This window comes from Anolis sagrei, chromosome Y, assembly GCF_037176765.1.
Source record: "Anolis sagrei isolate rAnoSag1 chromosome Y, rAnoSag1.mat, whole genome shotgun sequence".
Lineage (NCBI taxonomy): Eukaryota > Metazoa > Chordata > Lepidosauria > Squamata > Dactyloidae > Anolis > Anolis sagrei.
This window is the reverse complement of record NC_090035.1, coordinates 7,401,287-7,419,479: the sequence shown is the minus strand read 5'-3', so window position 1 is coordinate 7,419,479 and position 18,193 is coordinate 7,401,287. Positions and strand designations below refer to the sequence as shown.

Here is an 18,193-nt window from a genome sequence, read left to right as displayed (position 1 = left end):
CAGGTCAAATAATGTATGATCAAATGGGCAGAGAAAATAAGAAGACCGATTCAATTTAGAGAGTTGGAACAGATGTGGGACAAAAAATTAAAATATGTCTATGCGACAGATTTAAAAGAAAACTGGATAAAAATGTTCCACAGATGGTATACCACTCCTAAAAAATTGGCTCTTATGTATAAAAATTCTTCCGATAAATGTTGGAAAGGTTGTCAGCAGGTTGGTACCTTTTACCATATGTGGTGGACCTGTAAAGAAATATCGAAGTATTGGTCGATGGTTCATGAGGAAACACAATTTTTTTTTGAAGAGAGCGTTTAAAAAGAAATCAGAATATTACTTATTAGGTTTTACAGATTTGTAATTACAACTAAATGAAAATGAGGACATGTTATTTACATATTTTACGACTGTGGCGAGAATATCTTTAGCAAAATTTTAGAAACAAGACAATACTCCAACCATGGATGAATGGCTGGGGAAAATTAGAGAAATAAGAGAAATGGACGAACTAACGTTTTTCTTGAAGAAAAATACCGGGAAATCGATAAAGAGGAGAGATTGGACCCTCTTTGGTGAATATGAGAAGGAAAGAAGAGAATAAGAGGAAATGTTTTTTTTTTTAAATAACTGGGTAATTTATTGAGACTAAAAACCTGAGGATGAGATGGAAGTCAATTTTTATTTTTTTCTTGTGTTTTTTTCTGAGTGTTTTTTTAACTGTTGGTGGGATGTAAATGATAACCCTTTTCTTTCTTTCTTTTAACTTCTTTTTTCCCTACTTTTCTATCTTCTTTTAAATATTCCCCCTCTTTCGATGTAACTTTCTAATATTCTAATAAAAATCATTTTAAAAATGTATCACTCACTACTATTGAAGATGGCAGATCCCATTTCAAACTAGGATGGTGAGGAGTCAGGTTGGCACAAAAGCTGGAGTTTCAAAAAATGTACTGTCTAAGGCTTTCATGGCTGGAATCACTGGGTTGCTGTGAGTTTCCCTGGGCTGTATGGCCATGTTCCAGAAGCATTCTCTCCTGACATTTCACACATATCTATGACAGGCATCCTCAGAGGTTGTGAGGTCTGTTGTAAACTAGACAGGTGGGGTTTATATATCTGTGGAATGATGTTCAGGGTGGGAGAAGAACTCTTGTCTGCTCAAGGCAAGTGTGAATGTTGCCATTGGTACCTTTATTAGCATTTAATGGCCTAGCAGCTTCAGTGCCTGGTTGCTTCCTGCCTGGGAGAGCCTTTGTTGGAAGGTGTTAGCTGGCCCTGATTGTTTCCTGCTTGGAATTCCTCTGGAAGCAAGTAGGCATTGAAGCTGCAATAAAGTTGACCAACTGCAATATTCACACTTGCCTCAAACATACAGTTCTTTCTCCCACCCTGGACATAATTGCACAGATATATAAACTGCACTTGCCTTGTATTGTCTAAGGCTTTCATGGCTGGAATCACAGGGTTGTTGTAGGTTTTTCGGGCGATATGGACATGTTCTAGAAGCAGTCTGTCCTGACATTTTGCCTGCATCTATGCCTTGATTAGACCCCACCTGGAATATTGTGTCCAATTCTGGGCACCACAATTCAAGAGAGATATTGACAAGCTGGAATGTGTCCAGAGGAGAGCGACTAAAATGATCAAAGGTCTGGAGAATAAGCCTTATGAAGAGCGGCTTAAAGAGCTGGGAATGTTTAGCCTGAAGAAGAGAAGGCTGAGAGGAGACATAGCCATGTATACATGCGTGAGAGGAAGTCATAGGGAAGAGGGAGCAAGGTTTTTTTCTGCTTCTCTGGATACTAGGACACAATGGAACCAGACATGTAGCGGGGGGGGGGGGGGGGCTTTAACCCCCCCCCCCCCCCCGAAATTCTCATGGTGGTCCGCGAGAAGGCCTTACTGGTACATTATTTAAACTGTTACATTTATTCATATCATGATCTGATCACCATGCTCAATATATCCCATATGCATGGTGGTATTTGGGTAACAATACAAAAGGTTTGCTAGCGTAGACCCTCTTTCACACAGACTCAGCCCCCCCCAACCAAACTCAGCCCCCTCCCAAACAAAATCCTCGCTATGGGCCTGAATGGAACAATGGCTTCAAACTACAAGAGACGAGATTCCATCTGAACATTAGGAAGAACTTCCTGATTGTGAGAGCCATTCAGCAATGGAACTCTCTGCTCCGAAGTGTGGTGGAGGCTCCTTCTTTGGAAGCTTTTAAACAGAGGCTGGATGGCCATCTGTCAGGGGTGCTTTGAATGCAATATTCCTGCTTCTTGGCAGAATGGGGTTGGACTGGATGGCCCATGAGGTCTCTTCCAACTCTATGATTCTATGGCTAGCATCCTCAGAGGTTGCTTGCCATAGATGCAGGAGAAACGTCAGGAGAGAACGCTTCTGGAACATGGCCATATAGCCCGAAAAAACTACAACAGTCCACTTGCCTAGGTTACAACAGACCTCACAACCTCTGAGGGATGCCTGCCATAGATGCAGGCGAAACGTCAGGAGGGAATGCTTCTGGAACATGGCCAGAGAGCCCGGAAAACTTACAACAATCTAGTTTTTAAAAAATCTATCACTACTATTGAGGGTTGGTGGCAGAACTCATTTCAAACCAGGATGGAGGGACAACCCTCCTCATTGGGCTCAGTGAGAGTTGGATGGCGAGGTGACCACTGACGATGCTGGGATTGTAATCTCTACGTCGTTTGTGCGGCTGGTGACATTGTTTCCCTCCCTCTGCCTTCCTCCTGTTTACAGCTTCCGCGTGAGAGAAACAAGCGGCGCAAAACCCGGAGTCCAGCTTGAGAAAGAGACGCTTTCACCTTGTTGCTGCTGCTGCTGCGTCTCAGGCGTCAGCTCCCTCCCTCCCTTCCAGTAGTTCTTTCCTCCGGCTTGGGTCCCCGGGTCTTCTTTGGCTCGTCTGAGCCGTTGACCCAGAAACCTCGCCTGCGTGGAGCTGCTGGGGACACGCTGCTGGCGGAGGGGAGCTCCGGCTTTCCCCTCTCTTCCCCTCGCCTTCCTCTGGGGAGGGAGATCTGATCAGGTTTCTCTCTCCACCTTCATTGGAGAGAGAGAGTTGGGGAGAGAGAGAGAGAGAGAGACCCATCCCTTCCTTCTTTCCTCAACTGGTTGCAACTGCAAAGCAGGCAGAGAGCAGCAGCAGAAGCAGCGGCGGCGGCTTGCAGGAACTGGCTCCCTCTCTTTACCTGCTGGCTATGGATCTTCCCCGCCGTTGAAGCCGAAGGAAGAGAAGATAAATCGGATTTAAATCCCCTTCTGGCTCCGGATCGAGTCCCAAGAGTCTCGCCTGGCTGCCTGCTTTGCCTCGAGCTGGAGGGTTGAGAACTTGTGCTTGGAGGAGGATGAAGGCAGGAGCCTTCTTCCCTCGGCTTCCTCCCCAAGGGGACCAGTTTCCGTCATCTTTGCGGTATGGGAGGAAGGAAGGAAGGAAGGAAGGAAGGTGCTCCTCTGATTGACTGCCACTGCCTCGCCGAGATGGCATCTCCTTCGGCGTCCTTTTAAGTCCACACACGCGTTGGGTTTTTCTCTTTATTCGAGGATGAAGAACTCCGATCGGTTGCAAGACTGACGCCTGGAAACTTGACACAAACAGGCGCTATTCTCCCCAATCCCTCTTCCCACTCCTCCTTCTCTTCGCTCTCTATTGGGAAGGCAACTGGAGTCCAAAGGAAACATGTGTTTCCCATTTCTGCCTGCTTGTTTTGGTGCAGCCCGTCCTTGCAAGGCTCGGGGCGGCGGTTGCAAGGCAGCCATGCCCGGAGAAGTTGGGGAGATGGGGGGCCCCTCGGGGGGCTTCGCAGGGGAGGCAAGAGGGGACGAAGAAGTCACGCCGCCGAGGAAGAGGAGGAGGAGGAGGAATGGGAATGGCTTGCCAGGCCGGGCGAGAAGAAAGTTAAACTTCGGCGGCTGCTTCTGGCGGGGATGGGGGGCGTTCCTCCTGCTTCAGCTCCACATGTTGCAAGCTCTGGCACAAGGTAGGCCTGCCTGGGGACTCCCTTTTTGGGGGGGGGGGGGGTCGTCTTTTACAGGGGTGTTTGGTCTGCAGTCTCGCCATGCAGAAAAGACGCCTCCTGCTCAAGGGAAGAAGAGTGAGACAGGCACAGCCCTGGCTTTACAGCAGAGAGACAGCCCTATCACTGCAGCCTCTCTCTATCTCTTTCCCTCCTTCCCTCTCCCTTTGTGTTGCTGTGAGTTTTCCAGGCTGTCTGGCCATGTTCCAGAAGCATCCCCTCCTGACGTTTCATCCACATCAGAGGTTGTGAGGTTTGTTGGAAACAGGCAAGTCGGGTTTATGTATCAGTGGAAGGTTCAGGGTGTTAGCTAGCCCTGATTGGTTTCTGGGTGTTAGCTGGCCCTGATTGTTTCAGCCTTGGAATTTTGTGTTATATGGCCGAGTCCACACTGCCATATAACCCAGGTCAAATCAGGCACCCTCTGAGGTTTGGTGGAAACTAGGCAAGTGGAGTTTATATATCAGTGCAAGGTCCCGGGTGTTAGCTGGCCCTGATTGTTTCTGCCTTGGGATTTTGTGTTATATGGCTGAGTCCACACTAACATATAACACAGGTCAAAGCAGGCATCCTCTGAGATGGTGAGGTTTGGTGGAAACTAGGCAAGTGGAGTTTATATATTAGTGCAAGGTCCCGGGTGTTAGCTGGCCCTGATTGTTTCTGCCTTGAGATTCTGGGTTATATACCTGTGTGGAAGGGCCCTGAGTCCACACTGCCATATAACCCAGATGATATGGGATTTTATACAGCTGTCTGGAAGGGGCCTCAGGCAACTCTCCCTAGAGTCAGGTTGGTACCAAAGCTGGAAAGAGTTTCAAAAAGGTATTGTGGAAGGCTTTCATGGGTGGAATCACTGGGTTGCTGTGAGTTTTCTGGGCTGTTTAGCCATGTTCCAGAAGCATTCTCTCCTGATGTTTCAACCACGTCTATGGCAGGCATCCTCTGAGGTTGTGAGTTTTGTTGAAAACTAGGCAAGTGGGGTTTATGTATTAGTGGAAGGTCCAGGGTGTTGGCTGGCCCTGATTGTTTCATGTCTGGGATTCCCCTCGTTTCTGAGTACTATTTCCTGTCCTGATTTTACCATACACACACACATGTATATGTGTGTATGTGTATATATATATATATAGAGAGAGAGAGCGTGAGCTGGAGTTACCCTTGTATGAACCTGTTCCGACTTACAGACAAATTCAGCTTCATGTGTGGTTATTTCTCTACAGTAGAAGCAGATACACAATCATGATTTAACATGGGCTAATTATGGCTCCCTGCAGAGGTTTTCTACTGTGTACAATAAGGCACACAACTCCCAAGCACTTTACAAAACAGAACTGCATACTCACTCACTGATCAATGTAAATTCTTGATTCTCTCAAAGGTCTCTCTTCTAGTTAATCATGGACGGGATCACTGGGCTGCTGTGAGTTTTCTGGCTTGTCTGACCATGTTCCAGGAGCATTCTCTCCTGACGTTTTGCCCAAATCTGTGGCAGGCATCCTCAGAGACTGTGAGGTGTGTTGGAAACTAGTCAAGTGGGATTTATATATGTGTGGAATAATGTCCAAGATGAGAGAAAGAACTCCTGTTTGCTTGAGGCAAGGGTGAATGTTGCCATTGGCCACCTTGTGAGGTCTGTTGGAAACTAAGGAAATTAGATTTATATGGTTAGATGGCCATCTGTCGGGGGTGCTTTGAATGCGATTTTCCCACTTCTTGGCAGGAGGTTGGACTGGATGGTCCACGAGGTCTATTCCAACTCTAGGATTCTATATTTCTGGGGAATAATGTCCAGGGTAGGAGAAAGGACTCTTGTCTTCTTGGTGCAAGTGTGAATGTTGCCATTGGCCACCTTGATTAGCATCGAATAGTCTTGCAGCTTCAAAGCCTAGTTGCTTCCAGGGGAAAGCAGAGGAATTCCAGGCAGGAAACAATCAGGGCCATCTAACACCTCCCAACAAAGGCTCTCCTGGGCAGGAAGCAGCCAGGCTTTGAATCAGTGCTAATCAAGGTGGCCAATTGCAACATTTTCACTTTCCTCCAACAGACAAGAGTTCTTTCTCCCACCCTGGACATTATTCCACAGATATATAAACCCCGCTTGCCTAATTTCCAACGGACCTCTCAACTTCTGAGGATGCTGGCCATAGACGTAGGCAAAACATCAGGAGAGAATGCTAGACATGGCTAGACAGCCAGGAAAACTCACAGCGACCCAGTAATTCCAGCCATGAAGGCCTTCGACAACACAATGGGCTTTGTATTTTTGTTTTTTTAGAGCTGCCTCTCTCTAAACAGTCGCAGGATAGCCTTTGGCATCCTGTCCCCTGCAGTCTCTCTCTCCCTCCCTTGCTGTGTAATCCTATCCCAGCCTCTGGACTAATTTTCACCTTTCACTGCCTGGGGATGAATCTGCAGTTCAGTTCTGCCAGGCAAGGGAGAGTTAACTTCTGGATGCCTGTGTGTGTGTGTATAGACAGTCTCTCTCTCTTACACACACACACACACACAGGGATGGAGTTAAGCTGTCAAAAGAAATGGGCCCATAAATCTGCCAGCTAGGGCTAAATCAGGCATGTAAAAAGGGAGCGCGAGAGGGGGGAAAATGAGGACCATTGTACGTTTCAGCTTTGGTTCGCGCCCTGCTCATTCAGGTTGCCAGCAACAGGGATTGCACCCAGACAAGCTGTGCGATTGATTCCGCGCCTCTGCCTAGTTTCCCCATCAAGGACCTTGATTGTTAAATGAGGGTTCAGAAAGAATCGGAGGCTTCCCATCACCAACGCCAGGCACAGTGTGTGCATCCAACAACATCCCTTTCCTTGCTCTCTTTCTGTGGCTAGTTCTCTACCCGTTCTCACCAACCGCTTTGACAGAGTGACAAAGGCAGATGCTAAAGTGTGAACTGTATGATTACAACCTGATGAATAAGAGCTGCTTTCAGTTGTGTGTGGTTGGGGAAGGGGGCGAGTTATTTGCCAGCGTATTGTCATGCTGGGATGGGGTGCACTCTGGTCTCTCTCTCTAGTGCGGGCGAAACTGGTGGGAAGCATGAGTTCCCATGCCAGGAGAAATGCCTAGGCATTTCCATTGCATTCAAAAGCACACACTTTCCATAGAGTTTGTCTGCCAGCGGTTCGGAAGCTGATTGATCATGCTGGACCATGCATGTCCTTTTGCAATCCTGTGGATCACAGGGAAATGAATGTTTGTGCCCACCACTAGCAAGAGTCCTCTTGCGTCTTGATCCTATTACACTCCAGAGGAGTCTTGATCCTATTACACTCCTTCTCCTTTATTTGAAAGTGTAGAATTTCCTCCAGAAGAGCCCTATGCTAGTCATTGGATAGTTGGAGTGGGGAAGGAGGGGCTATGCAACTAAGTCGGCTTTGGCCCTGCCTAGTCAGCATTTACTTTTGTGTGCTGAAGTTTATCCATCGTTTTAGACCAGGCATGGGTGAACTTCGGCCCTCTGGGTGTTTTGGACTTCAACTCCCACTATTCCTAACAGCCTCAGGCCCTTTCCGCAGAAAAGGGCCTGAGGCTGTTAGGAATAGTGGGAGTTGAAGTCCAAAACACCTGGAGGGCCCAGGTTGGTCCTTGCTTGGTCTAAAACAATGGAAAGAGTCTTCATGGTAATTGCCCCAAGCCCCATCAATGAGATTCTTTCCCTGTCTTTCATATGCTTGCAATTCCCCATCATTCTGAGAACATTTTCAGAACCGAGATCTACAAATCTTGGCGGAGTATTGCTTTGTTTACCCCAGATTATTTTATTGCAAATCAACATGCACCATCCCCTCTGCTTTGTATACAGCTGCAACGACTACAAGGCTAAATACCATTCTGACCTTTCGCAAGACAAATATTTGAGCAGCTATTTAAAATGGATTTCTTGAAGTCTGTAATGAAACCAGTTTCTGAGGCAGATGCCTGAATAAATTAAAATGACCTTTTGAAATGGCTTCCTATGGACAAACAGCGAAAGAAACCCTCATCTTGTGTTGGGGTACATTTGCTCAGAGAAATACATACATAATAATGGATTATTATCTGATTATTATAACTCCCCTAGGGAAGATAGGGCAGGCTACAAATAAATTATTATTATTATTATTATTATTATTATTATTATTAAAAATAGTTTAGAGGAAGAATAATCACTATTGAATATGATTCAGATTATAGTGATCTTAGAAGTTATAGTGATCTTAGAAGATTTATGCCTATCTGAAGGCAGGGGTCCTCAAACTTTAAAAGCCACTTTTTAAAGCTGAGGGCCTCAGGCTGTTGGGTGTATGAACTATCATTAAAAAAAATTAACAAATCATTATGCACACTGCACATACCTTATTTGTAGTGCAAAAAATGACATAAAAAGACATTACAAGCAAAGCGATGCCCAACATTCTATAACAAATACATTTACTAAATATAGAGCAAGAAATGCCAGAAGAACAATTTTAACTAATGGGTTGCTGTGAGTTTTCCGGGCTTTCTGGCCATGTTCCAGAAGCATTCTCTCCTGATGTTTCACCCACATCTATGGCAGGCATCCTCAGAGGTTGTGAGGTCTGTTGGAAACTAAGCAAGTGGGGTTTATATAAGTATGGAATAATTTCCATGGTGGGAGAAAGAACTCTTGTCTGCTTTAGGCAAGTGTGAATGTTGCCGTTGGCCACATTGATTAGCATTTAACTAACACAAACTTACCAGTATTTCAGTGGGAAGTGTGGTCTGCTTTTGGCTGACGAAACAGTCTTATTTATTTATTTATGACATTTATATGCTGCCCTTCTCACCCTGAAGGGGACTCAGAGCGGCTTACAAGATATATATATATATATATATACAGTATATTATATTATTAGCATAGTACAATATCAGTATTAAATATTACTATATTGTACTATACCATTATATTGTAATATCATTAGTAATATTACATGTAATATAAATATATAATTATAATATATTAGTAGTAGTAGTATTACATTGCATTACATTATAATATTAGGATTGCTCTTGTGAGCCTTCAAGTAGTTTCCGAGTTAGGGCAAATCTACACCTAAAAATTAGGACCGAGGCTGAGTAAATGACCTTGGAGAGCTACCTCTGGACCATGGGCTTTCATTTGGGGACACTTGTCTTCAAGCATTTAGAACAGGAATCAGGAATATGTGGCACATAGAATCAATTCCTGTTTTCCCTCCCCACTGCCTAAATGTGCTATGGCTGATGGAAGTTGCAGTTCAACACCTGTTTCTTGCCCCTACTTTAAGAGAAGCTTAGGCATGATTTTATTATTAGAAATGTTCAGTGTTGAAAAATGAATGTCCATGTTTGTGGGTGTTCAGTATGCAGTGCAAGTCTAGGTTTGCCTTCTCACAAGTCAACCCCATTGTGTCCAGTGGTGTTCATTCTCAGTAACTGTTCACAAGCTTGTACCTTGAACCTAGTAGAACAAAAGGGATGGGAATGTAACTAAATTTCAGCTGTGTTCCAATATTTACATTGATGTTCAATGCATTCAGTGGGGTATCAAGATTTTACTTCAGGAAGGAAAATGAAATCATGTATCTCTTTTTAAGAAAGTATTCTTTTGTACCTTTTAAGATTATACAATTTATAGAAGGTCGTATCACAATGAACTTAACCTTTAAATTGGTTACATTTTGTTGTCATTGATATAATTTGTATACTACTGTGGTTTTCTTGTAAATTAATATTTAAAGTAATATATTTTGACGGAGGTTCAGTTTGAAAGAAAAATATCAGGCACTTCTATTGATTACTCATACGTTTTGATGAATTCGTCTCAATACAGGAGTATTATATGACTTTTTAATTAGCTCAACTTAAATAAAAACTCTAAATTCTTACTATTGTGTATAAGATATACCTTCAGATTGCCTGTCTAGTTATAGCAAACTCATAAATTCCACAGGGTTTTCTAAGTCAAGAAATACTTAGAAAAGGTTTTGCCAGTTCTTTTTTTCTGAAATACAGCCCGCAACACTTAGTATTAATTGATGGCTTCCCATCCAGATAAAAAAACCAGCTGATCCTGCTTAGCTTCCAAGATCAGATGGGATCAAGTACCTCTTAAATTCTTATAAATAACTTTGAATAAAAATTATCCACAAAAATTTAAAAATGTGGAGTCAGGAACTTCTGGAATCCATTAATAAGCAGACATGTAGCAAATATGCTATTAATTAATTTCCCAATAAACAGTTGTGGTTCAAACAAAATTTCATCATCAAATCAATGAAAGATGTTTTCAAATTAAGCTATACATTATTTATCAGTCATTTTATGGACAGTGAGAAAGAATATCATGAGCACTTTGCAATCATCCAAACTTTTCAAGCATTTTGGAAACATTTAGAAAATAAACTTTCTTACTTTTCCAACTGATAAGGCATTTTTGAATACATATTGTGTTACTTGACATTTATGAACATATTAATAATAATCAACAAGAGAAGTTATAAATACTAGAGTGAAGGTGTGGGAATTGTGTAGTCCTGCAAACTATAGCTCCCAACATTTTTGCCAATTTTTATGCTGGTGAGAGCTTCCAGGATTTGCAGTTCAATAGCATCTAGAATGCTACATAAATGCAGAGTCACATTCTGTCATTAATATTAAGGTGTTTATCACCACATGGTGGTGTTCCAGTATGTTTTAATATTATTTCAAAAGAGAGCATTGCAGAGTGATTGGATGATTATGCATCTTTAGAGTGGAGATGTTCTGTGCCCTGCAGTGTGTTTGCTTATGCTGCTAATTTACACTTAGAGGCTGTGATCTTCCAGGATTTGTATCATAGCCAATAGAACTTGTAAGATTTCTTTTTAGATATCTATGGTGTACCCCACAGATAAACTAGCCTACAGTTTTGGGTTTTTTAAAAGAAAAATCCATAATCTGACAACACCATGTCTGGTAATCCAGGCTTTTTGTGATTTTTAATGGAGTTAATTTGGGATTAATGCTAATTTCCTCTTATTTAATAACCCCAAAGAGCTTAGAAATCAATGGGAAAAACATTATCTGTCTGAAACAGTAAGTAGTTTATTTTCATTTAAACATATCTTTGGGCTGTACATAAAAGGTTGCACATCCATGTGTAATGGGGTTGCCTTTTAGGACTGTTCAGAAGCTTCAAATGGTCCAATGGGTGGCAGCCAGATTGCTCACTGAAGCACACAACCTTCCTGTTACATCAGCTCTGTGGTGCCCAGTCTGCTACCGAGCACAATTAAAGGGCTGGCTTTAGCCTATAAAGCCCTAAACAGTTCCAGCCCAGCCCACCTGTCCGAACATATCTCCTTCTATGATCTACCTCGGAGGCTAAGATCATCAGGGGAGGCCTTGCTCTTGATCCCACCTCCTTCTCAGCTGAGATTGGTGGGGACAACAGACAGGGCTTTCTCAGTGGTGGTCCCTCATCTATGAAACTCCCTCCGCAATGAAATCAGGTCAGCCCCCTCCCTCCTGACCTTCAGGAAAAAGTTAAAAACTGGCTTTGGGACCAAGCGTTGGCCAATAAATTTGAACAGAGCAATAAGAAACTACAAAATAATATGATGAATGGAACAGCCCTGAGATATGACTTGGATTGTGTGATTTTAGCTAATGTTTTAATATTTATGTTTTTCATTGGTTTTTAATGTGTTGTTTATTTACCAATATGTATGTATATGTGTGGCATCGAATCGATGCCTTTGTAAGGCCGCTCTGAGTCCCCTTCGGGGTGAGAAAGGTGGGGTACAAGTGTGATAAATAAACAAACAAACAATGCAACAACATATTATAGAATTTCCCAGGAGAATGGACTTTTAAAACATCAAAAGTAATTTGATGGATGTATCTGTAAAATAATACACACTGAGGTTTTAACATCACTTATAAACGTGTATGGTAGGGGTTGGACCAGATGGTTTTTGCAGTCATTATGATTCTGTTATTCTATTCCCTTACACCATATGCTTTTTCTACTAATGAGGATGAATTTGATTATCCCATAGGGTGTTGTTTCTGTAATATTTTGAAATATCAGTACTTAGGACTCTGCTTCTCAATTTATTCGACCACCTGTATCCAGACACCCATACCTTGTTTCACTGGCAAATGGCCAAACATTGTGTATATCTATATCTCTATCTATATCTATCTGTCTATCTATCTGTCTGTCTGTCTATATATATATCAATCAGCCTGCTACAGTAATCACAGGTCTCTCCGTTTGGATGGACAGAATTAGAGCAAGGCTAGAACATTTATAGCCACCTCCTAAAAACACAGAGTACTATAGCAAGAACAAACCTGTAACTCTTCCTGAGTTTTCCTTCTTGGAAGCTTCTTTTCACGTCATTCAGAAACTGAAGGTTATTTCACGTGCTACAGTAGAAGCAATAATGATTTAACATGGGCTAATTATGGCTCCCTGCAGAGGTTTTCTACTGTGTACAATAAGGCACATACCTCCTAAGCACTTTACAAAACAGAACTGCATACTCCCTAACTGATCAATGTAAATTCTTGATTCTCTCAAAGGTCTATCTCCTAGTTAATGCCATAGCTAGAACTCGAGCATCATAACACTAAAGCAAACCTATCAAAGTCTATTTAGTCATTGTAGCACCTGTTTGCAAAAAGAACTTGTAGGTAGCAGTAGAAGTTTCACAGAAAAGCTAGTCAGGTAACATGCTCTTGGAATCAAAAGTATGCAAATAGGCTGAAGTCTGGCCCTTGCCAAGATTCTTAATCAAAGTGTGAATGTAAATGGAAAAGTAAAAAGGAAACTTCATGCTTAGGAATCAGTAGGGTGAATGTCGGGACATGCAGATCTATTTTTGTTTAATACAAAAATAGGACAATGGATGTATTAAGCCCAGTCAAAAAAATCACAAAGATGTGACAAAGCTTTGGAGTAGATTAAATCTCTTCAAGCTAGATATTAACACAGAAAACAAAAGGGTGAGATGATGAAAAAAAAAGGTTTTCAGGTAAAGTGAAAAAGCTTTCGCTTGGAGTTTGTGATAGAAATAACACTGAAATCAGGAAGACATGGACTGGACTTTTAAAACATCAAAAGTAATTCTGTGGAAGTATATGTAAAATGAGCCAAACTTGTATGCAGGAGGTTGGGCTACTAGAGTTTGAGAGAGTTGGAGTGGCTCTCTGTTCTGCTTTCTTTAAATCAGCTGTGCATTCCTTTGACAGCCCAATCAGCTAATCAGCTGTTTTGGGTTTTTAAAAAGAGACATCAGCTGGAGCAGTCTCCACAGAGGGGAGGGAAACACATGTTTTTTTGGAATGTAGGGTCACACAGACCCTACATGGAGATGTGCATCTTTTGGCCAGAAACAAGATAAAAACTGACCTTTTTATCCCGCAGTTTCCCTTCTTTGCAGCAATTCAGTGTGCATTTAGTGCTGATGTTTTATAGCCACTCCCTCTTTTAAAACCAGAACTCCTGTGTTTAAAGCTCTGTCTGGATGGGCCCCCAGTCTATACCAAACACCTTTCACTGTTATCTTCTAGGTAGCAGGGAATAATACTCTGTGGCAAAAGAAAGGTCAGAATGTTGTGGCCTTGATATTAATGTTTGTACCAAGCACCAGTTGCTTTTTCAAATTGAGATTTGTTTTCTACTAAGAGATACTTTATTTATTTTCTTTTATAAGCTTTCTTTGGATTGCAAAAGAAAATATCTTTTGCCCTCAAAACATAATAAATGTTACAAACATAATAAGTTCCAGAATTAAGCACATGATAATACTGTTTTGCTGTGATTATTAAAAACTGATTAATTATAATGTTACATAACATGCCTTCTTTTTAACTAACGGACTATGCAATTGTTGTTATTCTCCAGTGTTCAGATTGTGTATCCTTGGAGCTACTGCCAGTCTGTTCTACCACATGCATTCTTTGCTGTCTTTTCCTCTGCACTGCCTCTTATAATATCGAGATAGGCACCCTGCTTCTCTCTCTTTAAGCTCCATCATGTCTACACAATGGCACTGTGATCTTAATCTTAGTTTGTGTACAAGTAATAAAAATGGACTCTGAAATACACATAATATGATGACTAGTAGGTCAGAAAAGGGTCAGTTTTGTCTGATAACTGAATAAAATGTGATAGTGTTATGTGATTTATTACACTAATAATGTAGGCATCATCATAACCATCATCATTGCTGCCATCACCATCAATGTATATGTCCTTTACAAGTAAAGCAATGGAAAACAGTGTGATCTGCCAAAGGTTTATTCTATAATATTTGTGCATACACATAAACAGAGGAAACCAAATAACAAAATATAAAACTATACGACAGTAAAACAAATTATCCAGGTCAAACACAAGAAATACAATACAGCGTAAAGCAAATAGGCCAATACATGTAATCAAAACTTAGAAGATTCTACCCTATATTAAATTAAAGAAAGTGACTCGGTAGACTTCATAGATGGCCTTGATTTAATGTTAAAATGCATACAGTAAAGAAATTGCTTTGGAAGAAATAAGTCATCTTGTCTTATTTCTAAAAGGCTGCTCTGTTCTATATTTGAGTATTCTGTGAAAACAGCGTGGTACTTAAGACAGTCTGTTTTTGACAGCTGTATATCTTTCATAGCCCACATTTGAGGAATACAGTGTAACCTACAAGGCTAATAATGCTATTTCTGGTGTCACTTGTGAGGAATAATTTTGGTGCTAGACCTTGAAGGGTATAGTTATTGCATTTAGAAAGACAACTGGTGTTGGATGATTATGTTAAAATTGTTTTGAGCAAAACGGAAGAGTTTGGTTCATTTTACTAAAATATAACAGATTGTTTTTCATCATGTTCGTTCAGAAAGTTGTGGCATTGACATAAACCATTTTATTATTCTGTATGAGTTGCCAATCCACCTGTTAACAGGATAGACATAAATGAGCATTTGTCCTAGTATATGCAGCCAGGCCCATGTCCCCTGGCTCTGTGGAGAGTGCTCCCAATAAAATGACTAGAGATGAAATGAGTTCAAAATGAAGAAAAACAGGATAAGAGGAATTGGCAATATATGCCTTTATCTCTACCTACTGCTTTTATCCCTTACAGGAATTGTAATGGATGGTTATGGCTCTCTGTTCTTTTATTCTCTCTTCTGAGCCTATCCACTTGTGATTCTAGCACTTGAACATCTTCTATAGTCTCTCCATGATATAGATCATACAGTTGCTTGCCTGGATCTTGTTATTTTCTGTCATCTGTGTAGTCAAGCCATGCAATGGCCACCCTTACTTTCTAGCATTTCATACAATATATATCACATATAGGAACATGTTTACTTTTAAACAACTTTGGAAGCAATGGCTTTCTTGCTCTTAAAAAAACTTAAAAAAAAAACCCCTAGTCCATGAAAAATCAGGCTAGCTCATCTATAAGTCTTCCCACCTTTAAAATTGACTCTGGCCATGCCAGGAGTGTGTTTTAATAATTAAAAATTGTGTGTTGGCTGTGCTTTGAGATCTGACCAATGTAGCATTTATATCATTTTTGGATTACTGTAAGATACTCATGGAGCCCTTGGTGGCGCAGTGGGTTTAAGTGCTGAGCTGCTAAACTTGCTGACCGAAAGTTTGCAGGTTCGAATCCGGGGAGCGGCATGAGCTCCTGCTGTTAGTCCCAGCTTCTGCCGACCTAGAAGTTCAAAAACATGTAAATGTGAATAGATCAATAGGTTCAGCTCCAATGGGAAGGTAATGGCGCTCCATACAATCATTCTGGCCACATGACCTTGAAGTTGTCTACGGACAATGCTGGCTCTTCACCTTAGAAATGGAGATGAGCACCAAGCCCCAGGGTTTAACACAACTGGACTTTATGTTAGGGGAAAACCTTTACCTTACTAAGATAATCACAATGATGCTGTCTTTCTGGGCACAATTCAGTGTGCTAGTTATGACCTCATATAGCTCAAGCTCACATTATCTGAAATACTACCTTTCCCTATATGAGCCTTCCCAGGCATTACACTTTTAATGTGAGAGTTTTCACTCTATCCAACCACTTCACAAGCTTTTCTGGTGAGGACATTGGAAAAAACCTTCTTAGGCCCTGTCTACAGTACTATATAATGTAGTTTCTGAATGAAGATCAACTGCATTGAACTGGATTATATGGCAGTATAAAGCCATATAATCAACTTCAAAGCTGTTAATATTCATTTTGAAACTGGATTATATGACAGTATAGGTCCAACCTTAGTGGTTGCTCCTAGACTATGGAGGCTTGGTTGTTTTGAATTGAGCTATATTCCTTCCTTCCTTTTTGCCTTTTCTTATTTAAATTGGATTTCAGATATTTTGCCTGGTTTGGGGTAGAAGACTGTTCTATGCATATAAGTAAACAATAGTCATTTGTACATGGAGTTGGTGAAGTGCATAAGTAGATGTGAAATTCGACAGCATTTTGCTTACTTGATGGCATAGTGAGAAATCTGGTGATGTAAGCATGAGACAGTATTCTTTTCTTTAAAAGTCATTATTTTACTGCCTGTGATCATACAAACTTTTGTTAAATAAGTACAACATGTTCTTCATTGCATCATTTTGCACAGTAATAATAGCTCTTTGGACGTTATCGCACAGGTGGGAGGGAAGCAGGGGAAGGCACTTGGAAGAGTGCGGACTTGTCTTACCTCAGCAAGGTCTTTGGGGATGGCCAGCCATCCCATGTCCTTCTCTGTCTTCTTCCCACTTTCCTCTGCTTTTCCCCTCTTTTCTTTATTTAGTGTTACGAAGTCTTCTCTACATTTTTGCATGCTGGCAAGACAGATTAACAATGGGTGGCCACCAGAAGTGGCTGTTCATCATGGGATGTCCTCCATAGGACTTCATTTTGCCAATGTGCAAAAACAGAAAGAAACCAGGGTGGAAACTTGCAAGGGATAAGTTCCTTCATCACTTGACAAAAATGCTACCATCTATTGCCATCTATCCTACTAACACTCTTGAAGATTAAATTTATATTATGGTGAATGTAGTTTTACTTTTCAGATGATCAGTTCCTGTTGTCACTGTCGAGGCTACAATATCTTTTTGCCTGTTTGCTCAGAATAATTGCAAGGCGACTGTTTATTGCTCGGTGCTGGGAATTTTAGACAGTTGTATTTCAGTTCCTATCATATTTTCATTTTTTCCCTTTCTCATATTGACTTCCCGGCAGAAGTTCCTCTTTTATATATGGTAGTTTGTTCTTCTATAAAACATGGAGGATTGAACTGAAGTGGAAACTTTTAAAAATCCTTGCCTTAACAACATTCTGTAAACTTCCATTTAAAGTCTAATCACAACAACGGTTTCCTGTTTCTAAAATAGTTCACTCAATTATTTATCTTCTGAGTAAAACAATATAAACTAAAATATGTAGCTGATTGTTATAAAAATGTTATTGTTTCCAAGTTATTCGTTAAGCAAATATTTAAACTTTTGTTTCCTTTCACTGAATGCAATGTATCTCTTCTAAATCAGCAGTATAAATGCTTTTCTTAATATTTTATACTTAAGGCAGCATTTTATACTGAGTTGGCTTAGCTTTTTCCAAATAACTGCCTTAAGGACAATCAAATAAGAGCTTGTTTCCATTATTGTTCAGTCTTCTTCTCTTTATGTTGCCCTTCTCGTGCAAGAACATCTCAGTTTGTAAGGAAGAATAGGGGGGAAATCCAGTTCCTTCTAGCAGTAGAATTGTAGCGCTTCTATTGCTAGTGTACATGCCAAATAAAATTATTTGAAGATGAATTATACAGGCAGCACCCAGTTTTGCTCCTACCCTTTAACTGGTATAAATCACAAAGCTTACTGAAAAAGCATTTATAGGCCATCCTATATTTGAACATGTTTTCAAAGCATCTTACACACGAAGCATGTTAAAATTCAGTAACAATAAAACTAACAAAGTAAGACACAGTATAAAATTACAGTGTGAAATCGTTTGGTGGGGAAGTGTCATTGGAATTCAGATTTAAAACACTTGCATGTCCCTTTTGTCTCAGCTCAAACACCAGTTGAACTTTCTTACAGTGTAGAAGAAATGTGTCACCCTTAACTCTAGATAAGCCTGCAATAGAAAATCTCT

At 41.0% G+C, this 18,193-nt stretch overlaps 1 protein-coding gene across 5 annotated transcripts in view; it reads left to right on the top strand.

Annotated features, from left to right (window-relative positions):
- Positions 1 to 2,717: 2,717 nt before the first annotated feature.
- Positions 2,718 to 18,193, top strand: part of LOC132772495 (protein sidekick-1-like) — a 1,018,253-nt gene continuing 1,002,777 nt past the window's right edge. For 4 of the 5 annotated variants that reach the window (XM_067461407.1, XM_067461410.1, XM_067461408.1 and 1 more), the window contains exon 1: positions 2,718 to 4,016. In XM_067461407.1, the coding sequence (XP_067317508.1) occupies positions 3,716 to 4,016 (301 nt within the window). In that variant the 5' untranslated portion in view covers positions 2,718 to 3,715. The remainder of the gene's footprint in view (positions 4,017 to 18,193) is intronic. The other variant, XM_067461409.1, reaches the window with a different exon arrangement.